Source organism: Corvus hawaiiensis, chromosome 26, assembly GCF_020740725.1.
Source record: "Corvus hawaiiensis isolate bCorHaw1 chromosome 26, bCorHaw1.pri.cur, whole genome shotgun sequence".
Lineage (NCBI taxonomy): Eukaryota > Metazoa > Chordata > Aves > Passeriformes > Corvidae > Corvus > Corvus hawaiiensis.
The window spans coordinates 36,395,911-36,418,844 of NC_063238.1; the positions used below are offsets into that span (position 1 = coordinate 36,395,911).

Genomic DNA, 22,934 nt, shown 5'->3' on the forward strand with positions numbered 1-22,934 from the left:
AAGCTGCTTAATTAGTGTTATTAAGTGCTTATTCTGTCCAAGACTGACATACCTCTGGAAAAAGCTACTATATCCTAGTATAATTTAAATCTATCATCTGAATTTTTTAGCTCAAATACATTATTTGTGAGCAGTAATGCCTATTGCCTCAACTGTAAATTAAAAATTACATAATAATTGAATCATACATGGAACAGCAGATTTTCAAAATCTTTTCTCCACCAAAAGGCTTATTGTAAAACTGTAATATAAAATTACAGCTTTTCCCACCACCACTCCAAATTCTTAAAAAAACCAGCGAGAAACTATTCTAAAGTAGATTGTTTATTGCCATAAGAAAAAAAAAAGTTTTAAAGCAACTGTTAAGCTATGCCTATTTCAGTTACTTTCAAGGCCTTTTTACTAGTATTGGGCAGGAGTTGATCAATAATAGAATAAACCCACTAATCCTTTATTTCATTCATTGTCTTTGTCAGCATCAAGGTCAGGTTTAGCTGAGAAAAGGGCCAACAAAATGATAGCCTACTCTGCATAGATTTTTTTGGACTACAGAAATCAAAATGCCTTAAAGGGAAAGAAAAAGAGAGAGAGAGAGAGAGAGATCAGAAGATGTTTACAGCAGCATGCACCCATACCTCTATTCCAAATGAAATGACAATAGAGAGACAGGTCAACAAAATACAGAGAATACTCTAAGGCAGTGTACATGCAGATACACAGATGTACAGGACATATATAAAACAGGTGTTTTATATAACAGCAAACTGAGCCATGCTCCAATTCAGTTTGAAGAGATGAAGACACTGCTGTGGGCTGATTGATTGTGAAATTTTATCACTTCTGAGCACATTTGTAAGAAGCAGAAGACAGTTGACGAAAGCAAGACCTCCACACAACAATGTTTAAGGTTCAACAGACAGTTCAGACAAGTAGGAATAAGGACGTGCAGCAGAAGAAAGGATATATCACGTCGTTACGGATCCCTCAAAGAAAATGAAAGAAAGTTTCAGCTGACCTTGCCTCATAAAGACTCATCAATCTTTCAAGTGCAGTGAAAAGAGTGGAGTCTGAGGCCGTATTAACCTTTCCATCTTTAATTCCTCTAAACAAGCAGACTTCACAGAACGATTTTTTTTACCGTACAATTGTTGGTTCCCAGGTTGCTGGCAATCAGCCATGCAGTGCTTTTGGAAAACATCTGATTAGGAGAAGTTGCAATTATCTCATATTTCTATTGAGCTACAGATGTCTTTAGAATCTAACTCATCTGCTAGTGAACCTTAATTATGTCCTAGAGTATGAGTTTTTAATATTTTTTTGTTAAAAAAAGTGAAAAATGCACAACCTTATTTCACAAGGTGCTTATTTTTTCTTTCTTCCCTTGTATATCAATAAACTACTTTATACTTTTTCCTCTGGCAAAATGTCCTTTCTCTCAACCCTTTAATTTTATGGCACTGCAGTAAAGCTATTCAATGAGATATACTCTCTGACTAGAATGTTCCTGCTAGTTTAGTGACATTAGATTATTTTTAATTACTTCTTCGTGGAGTGGTTCAATTAACACTAAGCCGTGCAGTATTTAATTTCAGTTGGGAAAAAGGAACAGAAAAAAAACCCAAAAAAACAATGAACCCAAAATCTCTGGTTCACTGGCATTTTCCCAGTTTGGATACGTGGGTTTTTTTGCCTTGAAAAAATTTGTTCAATCCTCTACTGTTACAGTACATGTTAGAATAAAGGTTAAGATGAATTTGTCTCCTCTGAGGCCTCCATTATTGAAATGCACTCAATCATGCATTCATACTCGATGACATTAAAGGAAGTTTGACTTACGTTTTGTTTTCCCACTATGTTATCAAATGGAAGTTCAGGGCTCCAGGATCCTTCAGTAAATGTAGCTCCACTGTTTCTCCTGTCAGAGGAGCTGACAGCCTCTTTCACAATATCTTCAGGTAAAGTCAACAGACTCTCCTCAGGTTGTTTAATTAAATAAGTCTCAATGTTATGTTTTCTCAGGAATTCATTGCGTTCTTTGCCATGCCCTTCTTCAACTTTATAATCCCCATTCAGGCAGTCCAGAGTGGCTTTGGAGATGTGAATCCTCCTGCATAAGTGAAATAAGTAGTAGTAAATACCGATTTTACTAGTATACTAGTGCTCTAGTATACATAGCTTCGAAGGAGGTTTTGAACTCTGCATATTATTTAATATCATGGATAAATAGAAGGTTTTCTACTGCAAATGATGAAAATTAAATAGTGTATTCAAAAACATGAGCTTTATTTGTGGTCAAGTACTCTCAAGATATGTTTACGTCAATAAGATGTCATTAACGCACAAAGTTCTGTCACAGGACAAACACTTTGACATTCACATCTGAAACCTTTGCTCATAGTTAATAGTTTAATGGGAGACCTTCCTGAGTAAAATGCTATTCTGAGTGAAAAAAAATTGTACTTCAGGGAAATATATTGAGAGAAAAATAAATGGTAGGCATTAGAGCAGTTCATATGAAGGTTTTGATTTCCTTCAGTTTCCTGAGGTAGCTTAGACATTTGAAATTAATGGTCTTATTGTGCCATTAATTTCACAGTAGGGAAATAGGGGAACTGTGCAAAGGCAAGTGAGGTAATAATTTCTATTAAGACTAAGCAATGAGTTCAATAAGCTTTGGCTGAAGTTGAATTTAGAAGATTACATAGAAAAGAGCTCAAATTTTGCAATAGTATGATAGGCATTTTGTTGTCTTCCAACCAAACTATTTTTAAGAAATCTTCAAGTTTCTACATGTAGGGTAAATTGCAGACACCTCTAGAACATGTCAACATGGTCAGCCATGCTGCACTGTACAATGCCACATCATGAATGCAGCAAGAGTTGTTCATTAGGCATTTATCTAACCCAAGCAAATAGTTGTAGTGACTCTTTAAACCAGCTAATTTTTTAAACTTTGGGTGTATGTCACTTTCTGAAAGACAGACTTGCGTACAGATTCCTAGAATTCAGAGTGAGCTAAAATTCTTGATCTCGATGGCACATGCTGAGGTGCTTTTCTCAGGGAATTTGGCTTCCTCCTGTGAAGGAAATGGTCCTTGCATAGCCCTTTGGCAACTTCCTTCTGGAACTCAAAGGATGCCAATAGAGTGTTGAATTGCATAATATTTTGATGGAATACAAGACTATAAGTGCATATATGATGTGTATGCATTTCCAGAAAATAAAATGCTAGTTGCATTTAAGCAGTGTGAAGTGCCCAGGAGTATCAGAACTTGGCACAAACTGTCTATGTGGAGCATTAAATATCAGCATCTAATTAAAAGATAAAAAATTTGTATCTGAGCCATTTTTTTAAGCTGCCTCAGCTTCCCTGCTCTTTCCCAGGTTTTGTACAACTTTCTGAAGTCATGCTGGTATAATGATCACAGAGATTAGTAGTATTTTGTAGTAAAAAAATCAGTAAAACTCAAGATAAAACCCATTAAAAATGTTTCTCAAATATAAGCAATTTTGGTCTGGACTTAAACAGCAAAGCATGTGACCTCTCAGAAAGATGATGCATTTCCTAGCTCTAAGAAATCCAAATAGGCTAAAGTGATTTAACTAAGGTACTAACCTAAAACTAAAGAAAAACAAAAAGAAAGAAAGAGAAAGTGATACACCAGTTGCCAAGGTGACTATCTCTGTGTTTAGATTCAACTAGTATAATTTGGGAAGATTGTGTAATAAAGCCCTGAAATAAGGATTTTATGATGGATATGATAACAGCTTTAAGCAGAGTATGGAGATAGCTATTAATGTAATATCCTTAAATGGGTCAAATATTAATAAATAGTTGGCAGATTAAAAGTATTTTCTGGCTTCACCTATTGTACTGCTTGCTTAAAAAAACTTAAAATGTGGAGAGATATCTTTTAATTTTATACAAATATAGTACCTTGGGAACCTGAGTATTGAAATCAAAAATGTGTTGCCTGACCTACTCTTGAAAGCATATCAGGCCCACAGTGTTAGATGATACCTGTCATTGAGACATAATTGAAAATTAATTATTATGTAGGTTTTATGCAATTCAGTACTGGAGATTAATACCTACATACACTAAGAAAAGACTCTTAGAAGATGGTATCATGGCAGAAGAATGTCACTGAAATAACACTGTAGGATCTTACATGGTTTCCTTCCCAGGTGTTGTGGACACATTTTTTACTCTCAGAAAACTGGAAATTACCATTTTTTTCTCAGTGCTCCTAATTGCCTTCTCTCATGGCAGCTGGGCTGTTGGTATGCTCCTTCTGTCAGGTGCAATCTCTCCCTGCATCACCCATGCTCGTGGGGCCTCAGGAGGACGTGCAGGCATCGAGTGGAAGAGCTGAGCCCATTTTTTGCTGCTGTCAGAGTGGGTGAAAGGATGTTCCCCATCCTCAGCTGCCTCCCTCCACTATGCCCTCAGGAAAATGGTGCAGTTCATCTTTGCTCTTGTTTCACATGGTGAGAGCAGGACTGCTCACAAGCCCAGGGCAGCTTTCCTGATGAAGCTGATCTAGGAATGGGAATGACCTCGGTATTACAACAAGTAGGGGGATTTGAATGCTGGTGGCAGGGAGGAGTAAGGAGAGGCTGAAATCGACTTAACTGCTCTATTAAATCTGCTCTGCACACTAGGAAACTCTGATGTAAATCACTATTCTGAGGGATTTGGTTCATTGCTGTCACATACAGGCTTTGTTCTACTGGCACACTGCTATCCAGGAAATCACTCTGCTCTGACAGACTGAAAACCTGCCAGGCATTTTTTCTACAGCAAGGCTGTGCATTTTCTGGATTATTCTGTACAACTAATAGCTGTACGACTTGCACACATTAACAGCAATAGACTCTGCTTTTTTCAGGTGTGGATGGTGAAACTTGAGTGATCAATTTGCTCATGGTAACAAAGCATCATCTTAGTCATCTGGGAGTATCACGTGGGATAAGCAGCAGGCAATGAAATTTTTTTCTGAAATTTTATACACGGGTGACATATGCAGAGTACAGAAGTTGTTCTCAGAGCATGCAGAGTTTCATTTTCTGCTAATTCCAAGAATACATATTAGAATAAAGGTTTACTATGTAGAGCTGTGGAAGGGGCCTGCATTTGCAATATATGAAGCACATTTCCTTCCAACTTCCTGGGAACATGACAGCTCTGACAGATCCTGATGTGTTTGTAGGGAGTACAGCACATGACTCAGTTTTGATGACTTAAAATCTCTGTCACTCAAGGTGACAGCACCACTTAGACTTTTTTCCACATAAAGATGTCTGCTGCTATTGCTTCTAAATCCCATAGCTAAAAATGGAATTGTATAGGTGATCTTTCGTACATCTTTTGTCAATGGAAGGTGGAATGGAAAGTGAACAGAAGATTCCTGCAATCACTACTGTTGATTCAAATTTAGGATTTGCAGCTTCCAAATCAACATGATATACAGGTCATATCAGGCAGAAATAATATTCAACTTTCAGGTGAATCAGACACATCAGATGCACATTAAAAAACTAGGCAGCTTAATGGAAAACCATACATTTTCACATATAGACAGTTGAGATAAATATCTCGAAACATCTACTGAAGCATCAAATTACTTAAAAGACTTCCTAGAGAGCCTGCTGTTCATAACAACTTGTTATTAGCATATTGACCTATGAACACATAACTCTTCCCACATTTTGTGCATTAGGAAATAAAAGAAATTATAGCTTTGTACCTCATGATAGCATTTGAATGGAAAAGGTGAGAGAATGTAGCCTGGAAAATCTCATGAATTGTCAAAACCTAATTGGGAAATTTGGTCTACCTCTGAGGACTATATGGGCTGGAAACAAAAATTGATCTTTCTCAGAAAATCAAGGCTGACAAAGCAAAATAAATATTTTTGTCTTGTCTTTTCAAATGTCTCTGCAAGCTGACCATTTCTACCCTTTTTGACCATAGTGTCACTAACCCTTGCCAGCTGCAAAATAGCAAAAAACAGGTCACAGTTGATGAAATAACGTAAGACAGTTAATCTGTTGGCAAGGTTCACAGTGTAATGTGCTGGCAATTTTTTCTGACTGTGGGAAATACACACTGCCTTACCCAGGAATTCCACCTGACTCGAGTTTGTTTGCAATATCCACGTCCCATGACCAGACATCAAACTGCCACTTCCGCAGGCCCAGCACTCCGCACAGAACCGATCCCGAATGAATCCCTATTCTCATGTCAATGTCATGCTTTGTTCTTGATCTGACATATCTGTTAAACAAAACACATAAAGAAAAAAGACTAGACTTATAAAATATATGCCACGCTTTTCCATATCTTTTTGAAAAGGGTATGTTGTAAAACACCATGTCAATTAGCTGTAAAGTGCAGTCTAGCCTGTAAAATGAAGAGAGAACTTTCTAAGTATCAAAGGTACAGGTAGTGATAAAATTACTCTAAAAGCCAGGTTATCATTAAGCACTTAATTGCCTGCATGGTTCAGTGGCACACTTATTATTCCAATCGGATAGAAAGAGAAAGAGAGGGGAAAAGGTGTCTGAGTGAAAGTATTTTGTTGGACTTATTGGGTGTTTAACTTGGAATTACAAAATACATTTCAGGAATGGTATGCAACTGTTGGAACAGTATGGAACAATCAGAAACTGCATGGACAGTTCAGAAACAGGAACTATTTTCATCAAACCTGTGTATTCTTTTATATTCTACTGCCTTTTTTGAATAATTTTAAGTTTTTCAAAAATATTATTTTATTGACTGGGATTTTCCAGAGTTACTTTTTGTCAAATGATTAATTATTTTCATTATATTTGGCCAGAACACCATTTGCTCTGTTATGACAAATAACAAACTCTGTGTGAGTTTAAAATCAGTTTTGTCCATTCTGTGTAATGGTGAGGACCACTTCACCTCTCAAAAATAAACACATATGAGCATATTTGTTAAGAGACTGCTTTTCCAGTTCTGTTTGTGTGACAATAAGTGTTTGCACCAGAAATAGTATTAAAGCTTGTATTCATTAATCTTTAAATTGTGTGCTCCGGATAGGAAAAGCACATTGCTACTGGTGGTCTACAAACCTGCTGTGTCTCTGTAAAGGGCCTCAGCTCTACAGTCACTGAAGTCAATAGAAGCACAGCAAGATCACACCACAGAGCAGGCAAAGAACAAACAGCTCTATTTCACAACTCTGAAGTTAACTACCATTGCCTCAGATGCCTCAGATACTTGACAGATACTCTCTAGAGGACAAAAGGGTAAATTGCTCACTGCATTCAATACTTGGGCTTTCATTGTTGCAACCGAGCATCAGCTCAGTTTGTAAGGGGGAAAGAAAAAGAGTTCTAAAGTGGAGAGAAACTAATTGTATAAAAACGTGAAGAATTGAAAATAAGAAATTAATCTTTATATCCCTTTCCCGCGTATTATGAAAACTTGGAGGAAAGCAGGCATGTGGTAAGTCTCAGTGCAGTAGTTTGCCTACAAGACCTGTTTATCACATCAGGAAACCAACATAATTCAGATATTTAAGAGAAAGAGGCTTTAAATAGTTAATCATAAAATAATAAAAAAGAAGCTTTGAGAATGCATTTGTCTGTGTTCTTAGAGTTTATAGTTTTCATTTACAAATTTCTTCATTGCTTTTCAAGCAAGAAGGCTTGAAATACCAAAATTAAACAAGCAATCACCTTTCTCTGGAAGATGGGATATGCAACAACTCCTCAACACTGAAGTACTTTAGGTGCTGTGAGAGCAGATAATAGAAGTGAGACCACTGTGATTTTAATTTATTTTGAATAATTTTTATGCGTTACAAAAAAACCTAAACTGACACTCATAACTGTCAGAGGAATTGTCACACAGGATTGTTTCCCTAGTCTGCCTTTTTCTTTTGTTCAGATAATTATTTCTCATTTTATGTCTGATTTCCTTATCTTGAAATAAAAGATAATTGTATCTAGAAGAATAATTGAGTAAAAAGATTTCATTGAAAAATGCACTCAATAAGAGGACTTTGAGTTTAATAAAATGTTTTAACAACCTATATTTTTGTAATCTTTCTCTCTCTATACATACATAGACACACATGCTATTTTTCCAATTTCATTTCTATTTGTCATGTCCTGCTCTAGGTTTGTCTAGTTTAGAGAAGAGGAGGCTGAGGTGTGACCTGGTAGCTCTCGAACAGCTTCCTGAGGAGGGGAAGGGGAAAGGGAGGTGCTGAGCTGTTCTCCCTGGGATCCAGTGGCAGGATGCATGGGAATAACTCAAAGCTACATCAGTGAAGGTTCAGCTTGGACATTAGGAAACATTTATTTACCAAGACTGTGGCCAAACAATGAAACAGGATCTCTAGAGAGGTGGTTGATGCCCCAAGCCCATGATCAAGAGGCATTTGGACAATACCCTTAACATGCTTTAACTTTTAGTGACCCTTGAATCGACGGGCACTTGGACTAGATGGTCACTGTAGGCCCCTTCCAAATAAAACAGTCTGCTATTCTATTCTATTCTATTCTATTCTATTCTATTCTATTCTATTCTATTCTATATTTTAAATACTGTAAATTGTGGTCTTGTATTTGTACCTGATATGAGAACTAACACACACAGGTTTCGCTGGAGAGACCAGGTACAAATGATGGTGCAACTGAGAAACTGTGCCCCTCTGTTTCCAGAGTGTTCACTAAGGATTGCTGGATTTAACTTTTCCTTTGTGATAAAAATGTGCTGATGGCCAGAGAAGGCTTTGGCATCCTTAATCAGCCACATAGGACTTCTGCATTTGTCCAAAACCTCACACAGCTGTGCTGTCCACACCACCTCCTGCAGTGTGCTGCAGACACTAATCAAGGTCCTATCCCCCTTGCCTTATCTGTTGTCTTTCACAGTCTCCCAGCGACTCTTTATGTGCTGCTCAGGTGATATTTGATCTCAGCTCTTCATCAGCAGACAGAGTGGATTTGGCTTCCTGTCCACACCCTTTGGCTGAGGGACATTTTCTTTCTCTGCTGCAGTGCTGGTGCACATGCAGGGCTCTGTCTTTGCATCCTCCTCTTGTCATGCACAGCAATGTGCTCCTATGTTGATAAGTGGGAAGGCAATTGCAGGAGGGGACCTGATCACATGAAGTCACAGTCTGAGATACATTTAAACAGGCCTGTCCAGGACAGGAATCAAAGCACAAAAGTGATCTAGTCTCATTCAAATTACTTTATTATTTGCAACACAAGATTGAAAGCAGAAGTGTTGAGAACCTGTTATGGAAACATTAGTTTTCACAAAACTGTAGTTGTGAGATATTAAATTGAAAAAAGAAAAACAATAGTTTAATGTATTTACAAATTTCTTTGCAAAGACTAAAAAGTTTAAAAGTGAGATGATTTGTTAGTGTGTAAAAAGTAATGGAATTATAATTATTTTTTTCCTTTAAAATTGGGAGTGATGCGGGATGAAAAAGATTTCTGAATTATGTAAAAAGGGGACTTAATCATGGTCAAATCCAACTCCCTAGCAGCCAGACTACCACATACTTTAGGAGGTCTTGTTTATATACAGGTATAGGAAAAACAAAGCCTGAAATAACAAAGTCTGGGTCACCTTCATCAACACTGGTAGTTCTAACTTATTCAGAAAAAAACTTCTGTTAAATAATAGCATGTACTACATAAAAAATGTAGAGATAAAAAAATTAAGAGAGTCCATTTTGCATAAGCTCAGGTGTTCCACATCTTTTAATTATTCTCTCTCTTAAATTTATTCAACTATCAGTGAAACTTCTAATTAGAAAATTTATTTTCTTCAACTACTCCACAGGCTCTCTGCGGATACATTGACAAAGTGCATTTTAGAAGATGAATTATTGATGATCTATAAAGCAGCCCTCTTTACCTCACAATTGCTTTGATATCCAGGATGAGGTAACTGTGACTGATGCTATTGTTGCCATTCATCTCATTTCAGTCTAGCCAGAGATAAAAAAATTCAATGATTTTAATTGGACCTTGGCATTTCCTTCTGGTCAGCATTCCTTGATGGGTATTTGATGTTTGTGGTGTTAATTGAAACCTTTCCTATTTGCATGAGAAGGTGAGCTAAAAGTCAGAAATTTGCTTTTCAACCTTTTCTGTAGCTGTCAAAAATCTGAATGCCCTGGCATTCAGGCCTTGAAGATTGAGAGTGACACACTGGCTGCTTCTGTGCTGACCAGTTCAACTGTGCAAGGTTCTGTCTATGCTTTGAGATACTTAAAACAACCCCAGAATGTTTTTTCATTCTCACAAAGCCCTCTCACAACCTGTTCCAGGTTCAACAGTTTGCATGTGATGAAGACCATTTCTAGTAGGTAATTTGAATGCAACTGCCTGGTTTTGGAATCAAAAAGACTTCAGAAGAATGGAGCTGGCCAGCCTGTTCCACTTTTAGTGACAGCTAAAATTCTCTGGGGTTGTTCAATTTACCCATCAAGATATAGTCATTATCATCCTCATGCAGGTGAATTAAGAAATTCTGTGTATTCTGGTTGAAGTAAGTAAGGATCTTAGCTGACTCTGCTGTGAGCAGAAGGATGGACAAGTGATTTCCTGGTGTCCTCTGCTAACTGAACTGTCCTTTGATTGTAAGGTTCAGTTATATAGAGAACGTTTTGGTTGGACTCAAGAGAATTATGGAATTTTCCTAATGTAATGCAAATGCTTTTTGGTGCTGACATGAAAGTGTAGTAGACGAAGTGAGGTAAGTGACCTTTTCAGTATGACTCTGGGAACTGTCATGCTTGTGAAGGAGATATCCATTATTTTAAAAAAGCTAGGTAACAGGATACGCTAAACTACTGAAAAGTTTGAATAATACAGCACAGGTAATGTGACTTATGAGCTGTAACACTTCACAGATTAACTTTACATAGGTTGAATTTACAATTTAACGTAGATATTTTCCCAAGGTTCCTGTTTAAAAAAGCACCTGGATGAGTTTACCTTGGAGTTAGAACTGAAATCTAATGTCAGCAGAAACCATTATCTGGAGAAGTTTCATATTGCCAGACCCATCACTAACATAACTGACTTGCTCTGAATTCAGATAGATACTGTAGTGTCCTGCGGTGATGTTATGAAACTGCTTTATTCCTTAACCATCCGCTCAATGCCCAAGGACGCTGTGCCTTCAGGATGGACCCGGGGGCGGGGCCGGAGCCGCAGGACCCGAGTGCGGGGCGGTTCAGCGGCTCAGCCCAGCGGCTCGGGGGCTTGGGGGGCTCGGCGGGGCTCGGGAGGGAGCGCTGGGAGCACTGTGCTGCTTTTCTGGGTTTCCTTTGTGCTCCAGCTAGCTGGGAAAAGGTTCTGTTGGTTTTTCTCTTGTTCTTTTTTTCCTTTTCTTCCCCTTGCCTCACTGCCTCCCTTCCCTCCTCGCTGGTCCAGGGAGCCTGCGGGGGTGGCCCCGGCTGGTCTAGCCCATGTGTCTGTTCCCTCTCAGGGAATTTGTTGTATTTTGAGGGGTTTTTTTCATCCTGTTCTATCCTGTTTTGTTTGTGTGTTGATAAACAGTTTTGTTTCTTTTTCGCACTTTCAATTCTTGTGACCCATTTGTCTCATTGACAGAGGAAGAGGGTAGGCCCTTTTTCCTTCGGAGGAGACACTCACGCTGGAGTGTTTCTTCCTGAAGTTTTGTCTCAAAAACCGAGACATGTGGCTACATGAGCAGAGGTAATACTGCTGCATTCCTGTTTCTTATGTCAATCTGCTCTGAGAGGCAGGAAAATAATATAGTACAAGGAACTACGCACAGTATTATTAGAAGTCTGCTTTTTCATTTGAAAATTGTATTATAAAAATCGATATAATTATATACATACATACATACATACATACTTACATATCTGTATATATACACATTTTCCAATATGGCCTTGATTGTGTTTGGTGGCGCATTCAAAGGAAAGGGGTCTCAGAAGTACATGAACCCATTAATCTCTACCTGCTTTAGTTCATATCATCATCCAACAGCAAAAACAGGGAAAGACAAACTGTCCTGGTGCTCTGTCCATTCACAGTCAGTGGCTCAAATGGACATGTGGAGGTGAGGATATGATCAAGTTTCAGTGTGAAACCTAATCAATCTTAGAACTGTCTAAAAAGTTCTGGCTGAACTTGTGAATATGTCACAATATCCCTTTCTACCACCGCTCAGAAATGAAGGTAAGCCTTAGTTTTTGGGTTTGTGACAACATTCTCTCTTCTGTGAATTGGAGCTCATTGCATCATACGCAGAGCCTTGTACATCATAGGAGAAATAATCTGTGGAAGGAATCCAGAACTGGATGAATGATATTATTATATAATTACATAGTTTAAAAATCTATTAATAATGGAATATGAAAGCAATTCCTGGCTCTTTTACTGCCTGAGTAACTTCTTTAACAAGCATCGATCACTTCATGATTTTTGTTAATACTCAACAGATGATGTTAAAAGCAGTTTTTTCATGCTAAAAGCAGGAAACCTGCCAGGGCAATCAGGTATTTTTGGCTGTGGGTTTTGTTTGGGTTTTTCTAGTTTTCCTTTTTTTTCCCTCTCTCATGAATTTGCCTTAATATTAGTACTTAATTACAGACTTTTAATGAAGACAAGCTGTTATTTAATTTCTGGAGTTTAGCCTATATTGCATGCTGGGACCATTTATTCTGTCATAATAGTTACTTTTTCAGATGGTATTTTAGTGGGAAATGATCCAGCAAATGAAACAACTCAGGACTCCTTGATTTACCAAACAAATATACCAGCACAAAGGTTTGTTTGAATTTCCACTGTTATGTATAGTGTGCCATTTTCATCACTGCACCATGAAAGTGAGTCCTTGAGGAGCTGAGTCTCACACAAGCTCCCTTTGCCTCTCCTCCCAGTCACAGAGATTTCAGGAATAAGAACATCTGAGAAGGTGGTGTTACCCCTGACAGCCACTTAGCTTGGGTCATAATTGTTAAAATGAAACTTTATCATCTGATGATGAAACATTCCACTGGTATCCAATTTCCATCAACAGTCAGTACAGACAAGCATTGATACAATAAAATTAAACACAATGAGAGTTATGCTGCATGTGAAAAGATAGGAAAACCAGCTGAATAAAAGAACTCCTCATGAAGAGCTTGTCTTTTTTACTTTAATTCCTATTTCCAGCTGCAGCTAAACAGAATTTACAGGTCCTTGGGTTTTGCAGCACAGATGGAGTTAGGATTTTTTCTCATGCCCAAATGTAGTGGAGCAAAACTGCCTTACTTTGGAGTAAATACCAGATTCCATGGAACCTTCCTGTGGTTAAAGGTTGCCCATCAATTGTTCTCAACAGTTAAGGGAGCAAAGAACAAGAAGACAGATTGGAATAACAATAATAGTGCTTCTTTTATGAGATTTTTAACAAGGCATGGTGATATAAAAAAAAATTACAGAGAAAATAATGATCTTTCTTGGATTATTTTGTTGAGTTCTGAACAGTTCCTTTCATCTGCAAAAAGAGTAGTGGAGCTGCAAGACTCAAGCTTAAAATCAATTTGAAGAGTCTCAATTAACAATAAATTAACAATTCGGCTGTATGGATATGTGCTGTATGAAAACACTTAGAAGTCCCTCGTGAGAAAATCTCTCCATAGATTTATTTTACATGTTGTGTAAAGAATGGATTTGACATTCTTGTTCTATTCCCTTTGACCATGCAGTCATCAAGGACAATAGAAGGAATATTCAGCAATTGTTCCTGAGATCATAGGGGTTTTTGGGCGCTGCCTCACTAGTAGGGTTGTGCTGATCAGTGCAACGTTACCAACCACCTGTTCTCTCCTGTCAGTGGAGAGAAATGCTTGTCTGTATAACTTCAATGCAGCTGTCAAATCTGAATGATGGTTTCTCATATCTTGAATCATCTCCCTATTACTTTAGACATAAAAAAAAAATATTTTCTGAAGTCTTCAGATGAAGATAAATAATTTTTTAATCATCAAAATACCATTTCCATCACATTTTAAATATGGTAAAATTCAGTGGGGACCAATGTGATAAAAAACTCACTTTTCTAAAGAGGGAATTTTTTTTCATCTTAACTGTGAGAGATATCTACTTCTTTAATTAATAGACTGTAGATAACTCCAAATTCCCTCAGAAATGTGGGCAGAGGTATTTCTAATATTCCATGGCAGGATTGGTACTCCCTGTCAACTGTATAAACACACATTAAGATAAGCAACATAAGGCTCCTATACTCTGAAAGAAAAGGCTGGGGGAAGAATCATCATCATTGCATAGACAGAAAATCAGATACTGGGATTATCAAATAAATTGGAGGTAATCTGAACTGAATTTATCTGCAATGGATGACACAAGTCCTGATGGACTTTGGTGTCATGGCTCCAACTGACAGTAACTGTCATTTAAGATACTGAAAATAGAGCACCATTTCTGGATTACTGCCTTCAAGACCCTGTTCATAGAAGGGCATGGGGTGTTACAGACTTTCACTTGTGTAAGGAGATGGAAAGAAATTTACTCTCTTAGCAGAAAAAGGATTTACAATGAGTTGGCTGCAGCAGGTGTTACCAAGGAAATGCAAAAGATTTGATGTCTGTAGCCAAAAAATTTTAACAATGCTTGTAGATTTTTTATCTCTGTATTCTTTAATTCATGGCTCACTTTCACTGTGGGGATTCCAGAAACAAAATATTGATTGCTTTGTTCAACATTTAGCCTGTGATAATTGAATCCAGCCTTCTTAGATATCACTGTTGCATAATCATTATTCAGTTACATTTTCCATTAATTAATTTTAGTCAAATTCTTTCTCTATTAAGAGCTCAGTAATGCAGCTGCAGTGTGAATTAACTGACTGATGTATGTCAAGAGACAGACCCAGATAAAAGGGGCAAAGAGGTCTGGAAAAGAAGCAGACAAAGAGATTGGACAGCAAAATATCCAGGGAAAAAGGAGAATGCTCGTGTTAGGCAACACTGTTTTAGGGAAAACAGCAAAAGAAAAAGAATTTGGATATGAGAAACTCAGTAATTTTTTTATTGATATATCACTAAAAACCCATAAGTATGAAAAAGATGGACAAAACCTCTCTTGGACTATTACATATTAGCCAGTGTCATGGTAACTCATTGGATAAGCTCTACCCACAGGCTGCTGAAACTTGATTATTATTAATTGTAATTGCATCCAAATACAATAATCTATCAGCAACATAATTATATTTACGTGATGGGAACACATTCCTTCATTAAAACACTTCCATTGCTTGTGGATTTAAGCAACAACCTAATTTAGCAGGTAAAATTAGTTCATCTGGCAAATCTCAGTACTTATGAGTTTGTCTATGAGCTAGTTTCCAAGCTAAAGGATAGCCAAAGCTGTCTATTTTGTGTTTATATTGTTATTTAATTTTATTAAAAGGATTATAGGAAGCAATTCAGATTCCTCCTCTTCAATCTCCTCTTGAAAATGACAACAGTACAAAGTGAGAACTGCCAAGAACTGTGAAACCTCTCAGTTGTACACACAGCTACTGTGTTACATCTCTGCAGTAGCACAGGTTGATAAAATCATTTAGTAACCGTTCCCATGCATTACATGGATCAAAAAAGTCCTGTTCTTTTCACAGTGATAATGCTGAGATTTCTGAACCAACATAAGAATTGTCTAGTAATAGCATTCTCCATAAAGAAGTTCAGGACACTGGCAGAAACAGTGAATCAGGGGGAAAAATAGGCATTACCTGATAGTTTTGATCATGCTGAGTCCCATTTCAACACAGCAGTGTGCATGGTCCTGGCGAGGTTCTGGGAGCCCTGACACACAGTAGTAACAATCCCCCAGGATCTTTATTCTGAGACAATGATGTTCCTACACACAAATGTATCAAAGAGAAAGAAAATATTTGCATTGTTTTTTTCATAATTTTAATGTGAAAGTAAAAATGGTTGAAAAATTACTGTAAAAAAACCCCAAACAAACCTCCCCACCTTGTTTCTGGATGTTTCCTTCTTGACATTAGTACAATTGTAATTTATATCACTTTTGAAATAAAGTCCTTTACTTTTGCTGAAAAAAAAAGGTATAGTGATTTTTCTTTTATGGTAATTAGAGACGTCCTTGCTGATGGGAAGAAAGGTTTCATCAGAGCTAGGTGGAACATAGGCCAAGGATTCAGAAACACCAGCTGAGATAATGAATAACCCAATTTAGGCTATATTCCTCCAGGGCATCCTTTCCTGCCCCATTTTTACACTGGAAATAAATGAAAAACCTCTTTCCTCCCACTGAGAATTCCTTCCCACCTAAAGTTTCCACAGTCACACTCGAGTATTCCCAACAGCTATAGGAACTGATCAAGTATCTGCATGTCAAGGATGTCAAAGGTGTCTTGCATCAGGCTCATGCTGGGGTGGAATGATGTTTCTTTGGCATCCAGCTAGAGACATCCTTTACCCTAAGAGCAAATAGGGAGTTTAATTTCAAAAATACATATTAACGGTATCATTACCTACTGAAAGAGAATATTATTTTGTGACTTGATCATTATTTTAGAAGATCCTTTTCTCGTGAGAAGAAATACCTGAGTTGGTGAAACTTTTGTAGTTCCTAGCCCAGCATGTGAGACCAAGATTACCTGTAAATTTGCCCTGTGTATTCTGCTGGTTGGGCCCTCACAGGAGGTAATCAATTCACAGGACCAGAGAACATTACAAGTTGCGTCAAGGAAGTGTTGTTATGATGGAGGGTAGTAGAAATACTGAGTCTAGTGTTAATAATCAATCAGTAAAGGCTCCAGTAACAGACCATTAAAAAGAAAAAATTAAGTAGGATCTAGGAGCAAATGTGAATGCTGGTTCTCCCAGGGATTGAGTATGGGTCCCCTTCAAAGTTTTGCTTAGGAAGAATGAAGCTTTGTGGTCAGCGTCAGATAAGCCTTTCACAATCCTGGAGTGGCACAGGGAACTTACATACTTGTACCCAAAGCTTTTTGTGAAGTCAGCTGAAGCCTTAAGTATACCAGTGAGGGTAAAATCTGCTGTGGGCACATGGCCAAAATAAGCCGATTCCCCCTGAAATCTCCTTAAACCATCAGTAGGAACTGACTGTGTTTGAAGCTTTGGTTTAAGTCTCCAGCTAATACCAGTACTGCCTTTCAGAGTGCAGTGCCTTGCTATCCAAGTTTCACACAAAATTCCAGAGCGAACTCAGGCTTCTAAAATGTCAAAATTCATATGTAACTCTTCTCTTTCATCAATCCCTTCTTTTCACCCCCTCTTCAGACCCACTCAAGAATATTTTTCATATGGCTTCAAATGAAACTGTACATCCTAAACCCCTCTGAAACATTTTTTTTATACAGTTTCCCCATCAATGGAAAGAATTAGAGATTTGATTTTTTCCACTTATGTTTTTACTATAGAGTGAAACTATGAAACAAAAGTTAATTGACAGATACATAGGACTCAATGGCACAAATCAGTGCATGTCAAACAGTAAGTGGGCTTCCTTAAGCTTCTCTCTGTGCTCCTCATTAAGACAAAATGCAAAGAGATGAAGATATAAACCACAGATTCTAGAGGTTTTTTGGCTTTTCTAAAGGTCCTGTTCAATTGTTTCTTACTCTAAGTGATGTTTGCTTTTACATCTACAAAGTAAAAGGATAGTGTATAATGTCATATTGTTTTGACTGAGGTGGAATAAATCAAAAGGCAGCATTTCAACTCTTCAGAGCCACTACAAATACTTTACAAACAATAATCTCATAGTAGACTAGAGGAAAAAAAAAAGGGAAAACCAGTCAATTTCTAGGAAAGAAAGAATGGAAGAAAGGAAAGAAGAAAGATATATCTCAAGTATTATTATATTTTAGTTTTTTAATTGCATTTTTACACTCAACATTTATTATACCTATCTGATGATATGGAAACCCCTATTAAGTGAGAATTTCAGCACAGTTAAAGGCCATAGTCTACAACAGGACAAGACTGTTGTCTGGTTTGTAATACCTCATTTAAAATGGTTAAGTGCTGATTTCAGTTAATTCAGATGAGACTTACATCACCTTGCTGTATATCTGAAATTCCGAACAAATGAAACAACTTCAGAGGGATGCGCTTTTCATAACAAGAATCTTAATGCATGACAAGGCCTGATAATGAGGGTCTGATATATGCAAATGTGAGTGCATGTGTGTGACACAGGAAATCCATTCAACTAGTCATGAATGTTTTCTTTTTCTTGTCACGTGATGTCATCTGACTCATTTGCCAAAGCTCAGGAAGTCATCTACGGAGTGCGATATCCAAATGGAGATGACTGTGTCAGGTGTCCCTATGCCAGCTAGCAGTGGAGCTTGCCATTGCAGGCCAGGGAGAGCCAGGCAATGCAGTCAGGGGGGCCTGGGGACAAATTCAGCTCACAGCTAAAGCAGTTGTCTGGGCTTCAGTTCAGCTGTCTGTACCTAAACTCACCATGAATCTGTGAGACACCTGGGTCTGTGAAACACCCACACAGGACTAACAAACATGACATAAAATTTATGTCCTGTGGAACATTGCAGGGGTCAGGCAAGGTGTCTCTGCTGGCACAAGAAGCCACAGGGAGCTTTTAAATGACTCCTTGTATTCCTATTTTTTTGCTGTTAATCATATTATTATGACTGTTAAATGCAATCTGTGTTACAGCCTGACTACATTGCTTTTACATTTGTTATTCTTCCCTAATTATTCCCATCATACTCATTTCAAAAGTAAACTGTGGGCTTTTTATCACTGGAAATATTTCATCTAGAGGAAGATAATTCTCAGGAAGAACAGAGGGGTGATGGTATCTGCCTTTGGCAGAGGAGAGCTGTCTGGTCTCATGAGGTTCCCTGAGATAACTCCGTAGTTTAATCACATCTACAATTTAGACTGGAGGCTTTGTCAGACTGGTTGTATGAGAGCATTAAGGTTAGATTAATGAATAATGTGGGCAGCCATGCTACAGTTTTAAATCAGAGACTGAGTTTTGTAAGGGCCTGCCCACTTTTCAGTGGTATAAAATTATATTAGTAGCAATCAAGATTTTCCTCACACTGTAGAGCTCAAGCCCACTTCCTAAAATCATCTCACTGCAATGGTATCTAAGAGTAGCAAGTTGATATTAAATGAAAATGAATGAAAAATCTAAATATGTATGAAGAAACTGTAAAATGAGTAAATTATTTAAATTGGAGAAAATTGTCATACGGGAACTTTGATACAGGAAATATTTTTCACCACGGTGTTAATCCTTACACTGTTGTGAGGCTATTACCTCCTCTTTAATTTATTCTATTCCTCTTTCCTTTTTCATATGCAATTCTAGAAGTTGTCCTTGGACATGTAAATGACAGCTGATATTATACAGACATTCACATCAGTATCCATCAGCCTCACACCCCTTCCAATACTCATTCATTAATAGCATTTACTGAAGGGATCAATTAAATTCTCAGCATGTCACAAATAGGGGCTCTTTTCTCCCCTTATTTGCAGCTTTTCTTTTGCATCAAGTGGAAGATTAAGGGGCCTGATTCTGCCAAGATCAATTTAAATCACAATTTTTCCTGGGGATATTGAGCAGACTCAAACACCGAACTATTTTTAATAATAATTCTAGATTAATTCAGTGGCAATTGACAAGAAACCTTTTTCCAATTCACCTAAATCCAGAGAAAAAGAAAATATGCAGATTTTTCATAAATAATTACCTTGTATGTGGTGAATGATTTATGTTTGAGCTTATTAAATATACCCCTAGTGACTGGAAAGGAAGCAAAGTAAATTGGCATAAGGTGGAGCTGCAGAAATGAGTTGCTCAAATATCAAGTTACTGAAAGACACAGTCATAGACTTCATTAATATTTCTTGTTTCCTTCGGCTAAATTTCTGACATGGGGAAAAAAGTGATTTTGTTTTATAAGCTACGCCACTTTTCCAATTCTGCCTGTGGTGAATTAATCATTTCACCTAGTTTTGAAGGGAGCCCCATAGGCTAGCAAACAGACCACAGAAAAGTCAAAATTTTTTTCAATTTTTATAATTTCAAGCTAAAAGTTTAGAACATTGGGGATGAAAAATTACTGCAACTGAACTACAGAACACAGGGAAGTCATACACATAAGTCTTCTTTTAAAAGGCAGCTGGAGTGGGAGGAGGCAGGGACTTGGCCTTTGTGTACAATAGCTCAGTTCCTGAAACATGTGCCAAAGGTAGAGGAAACCTGGATAAACCTCATTTCTCAGCATGAATCGGGTCTAGGCCAAAGCTCTTAATCAGCAGTCTGTTTTAGGGTGGGTTGGTGAGAGAGATCCATCCATATTTCTTCTATTGCAGCTCTGTCACTTTGGAAAAGAGAGCTGGGGCCTTGAGAGAGACAGATGGAGGGGAGTTCCTAAGCCTGGTCATGTAGGCAAAAAGGAGTCCAAATATGGGACACAGTTACAAGGATTCTTTCTAATTTTTATACATAAAATAAAATAATTTTTTTTTTTTTTTAAAGGGAAAATGTGACAGTCTTTCACTTGCCTGAACTAGGGAGTACATAAATATGGTCCTATGTTAAACACTTTCTACATATTTTAGCACACCATATAAGGAATGGGGTTTTTTTCTTTAGAAAAATCTGTAATGGGGTGGTTAGAACTTCTCTGTGCTGCCAGAAAAAATGGGTTTTGGGTCTCTTATGCTGCAGAAGGAATTGAGGTACGTTGCTGAGTGAGTTTTCTAATATATTATATCAACAGCTTTGTTCCTTAACATACTGTAGAAGAAAACTGCTATGATTGTTGCATCTGATGATCAATTTGCCTTGCCAGCTCATGTTAATTAGAAAATTATGCTTTGAGTGATTTCAGAGGCAGAAATCCCCATGAGAAAGATTCAAGGTGTTTCTTTCCAGCTAAGGCAGGAAAAATTCTGCATGGAAATTCTGCTCTTAGGATCTTCTAGAACTTAATTGCTTCAGGTACATGGGACACTGGTTGACAACATTAGAACATGAGTCAGCATGTGCCCAGGTGGCCAAGAAGGAGGCTGTAGTCAGGTGGGGGTCGGTCTCTTCTCCCAAGTGACGAGAGACAGGACAAGAGGAAGTGGCCTTAAGTTGCACCAGGAGAGATTTAGATTGGATGTTAGGTAAAATTTCTTCATCTAAAGGGTTGTCAATCCTTGGAACAGGCTGCACAAGAAGGTGGATGAGTTGTCAACCCTGAAGGTATTTAAAAGACGTGGATGTGATACTTAGGGTCATGGTCTAGTAGTGGCCCTAGAAATGTTAGGTAAATGGCTGAACTCAATAATCTTAGAGGTCTTTTCCAACCTTAATTATTCTATGATTCTATTAAGGATGAGCTGGAGAATTCCCAAGAATATACTTGTGAAGCCTAAATTTAATTCAAATCCTAATTTAGTCACAAAGTGGGGCTTCTTTCTGGGGGAGGTTGAATTTGTGTAATTCTTAGTCTATAAATCACTGGGAAATTTTAAAATAAATTTTATTTAATCTGTCATTTTCATCTGACTTTTTTCCATAAAAAGCCTGTATACTATCACTTCTAAAAGTGTTTTGTGGACTGGGGTTTTACTTGACTGTTTAGGTCTTTTGATGGGCTCTTTACTATCTGAAAAACTGTAAATGTAGGGAGAACATTGTGAACAAGGTCATTTATTCATTATTATTAGACAATTTATTATTGACACTGGTTAGGAGAAAAAACACGTCAGAATTAAGCACTGCAAAAAGAGCATTCACTCCATCCCTTTACTCTAAATTCATACAATGTCTTTATAATGAGATAAATATGATATTTCCATATTCATAATCCAGAAACTCTGCTTCTTGCTACAGTACCCCAAACATATACAAATGAGAAAATTCACACCTGGCATATATGTTTAAACAGGGGGTTTTAGGATGTCTGGAACCCTGTGGGTTACATGCTTGGAGATGATTTCACCACGAAACAAAGCTCTGCCAGCTCAGAGCTGAAATGTGGCCTGGGACAGTAAAGCTCTGCAATGGGAGTGTATTTATCAAGGAAACCAAACAGCCTTCAACACCCTCTAGTCTTCCCTTCCTGATACCAGTTGGTGCAGGTATTGTACTGGGGCTATGGCGTGATGTGTTCTTGTGGAGCCTGGTAGTCAGGTTGGTTTCCACCCCTGGAAACACCACTCACAAGTAAGATTGATAATAAACTGTTGGAGGAATTTTTGGCAGCTTGTCTGCAACATCACAGGAGAAAATTTAACCAAGGTTACAGAAGAAGATTATTTCCTTAGAAAAAAAATTTAAAAAACCCCATCAGCCCTTTAATAAGCTCCTTTATTTAGGTTTTACTTTTTCCTCTTTGTAGTATCTGAAACTGAATCTAAAAACTGTAGATGAATTTAGAAATATGATAATTTAAATCATTGTATTGGCTGACATCTAGCACTGCAGAGAAGGCAGAGGAAAAACAAACATCAAAAATAACTATTATTTCACCAAAGCAGGACTTTTTTTAGGCTCAAGTATCATACTGAATGTCATCTTGTTTCCCTTCTCTCCTCAAAATTTCTGCCTAAGGAAAATATTAATATTAATTAAGTTTCTGTTTAGGCCTTTCAGTAGATGAGGCAGATATAAGGAAATGTTTTCTACAGTTCTGTTTTATGCGAACTTATTTTTCTTCCTTTGTAAATGTCACTATTCTCTTTAATAACTATAAATCTTTGCAAACATTACAGAGTGATTAGAAATGGGAAGTAGCTGTACATAACATATTACCTTTTTTTCTTAGAAGAAATATTGAACTGAGTTCTAATTTTTATTCAAAGTGTTCTGTGGTAATGATACAGATATTATGAACTTTTTGTTATTAA

At 37.5% G+C, this 22,934-nt stretch overlaps 1 protein-coding gene across 2 annotated transcripts in view; it reads right to left on the reverse strand.

Annotated features, from left to right (window-relative positions):
• ADCY8 (adenylate cyclase 8) overlaps window positions 1-22,934 on the reverse strand; it is a 123,049-nt gene that overhangs the window by 42,070 nt on the left and 58,045 nt on the right. For both annotated transcript variants that reach the window (XM_048286422.1, XM_048286421.1), the window contains exons 5-7: window positions 15,788-15,915; window positions 6,122-6,280; window positions 1,837-2,107 (exon numbers count right to left, since the gene is read on the reverse strand). In XM_048286422.1, the coding sequence (XP_048142379.1) occupies window positions 1,837-2,107; window positions 6,122-6,280; window positions 15,788-15,915 (558 nt within the window). The remainder of the gene's footprint in view (window positions 1-1,836; window positions 2,108-6,121; window positions 6,281-15,787; window positions 15,916-22,934) is intronic.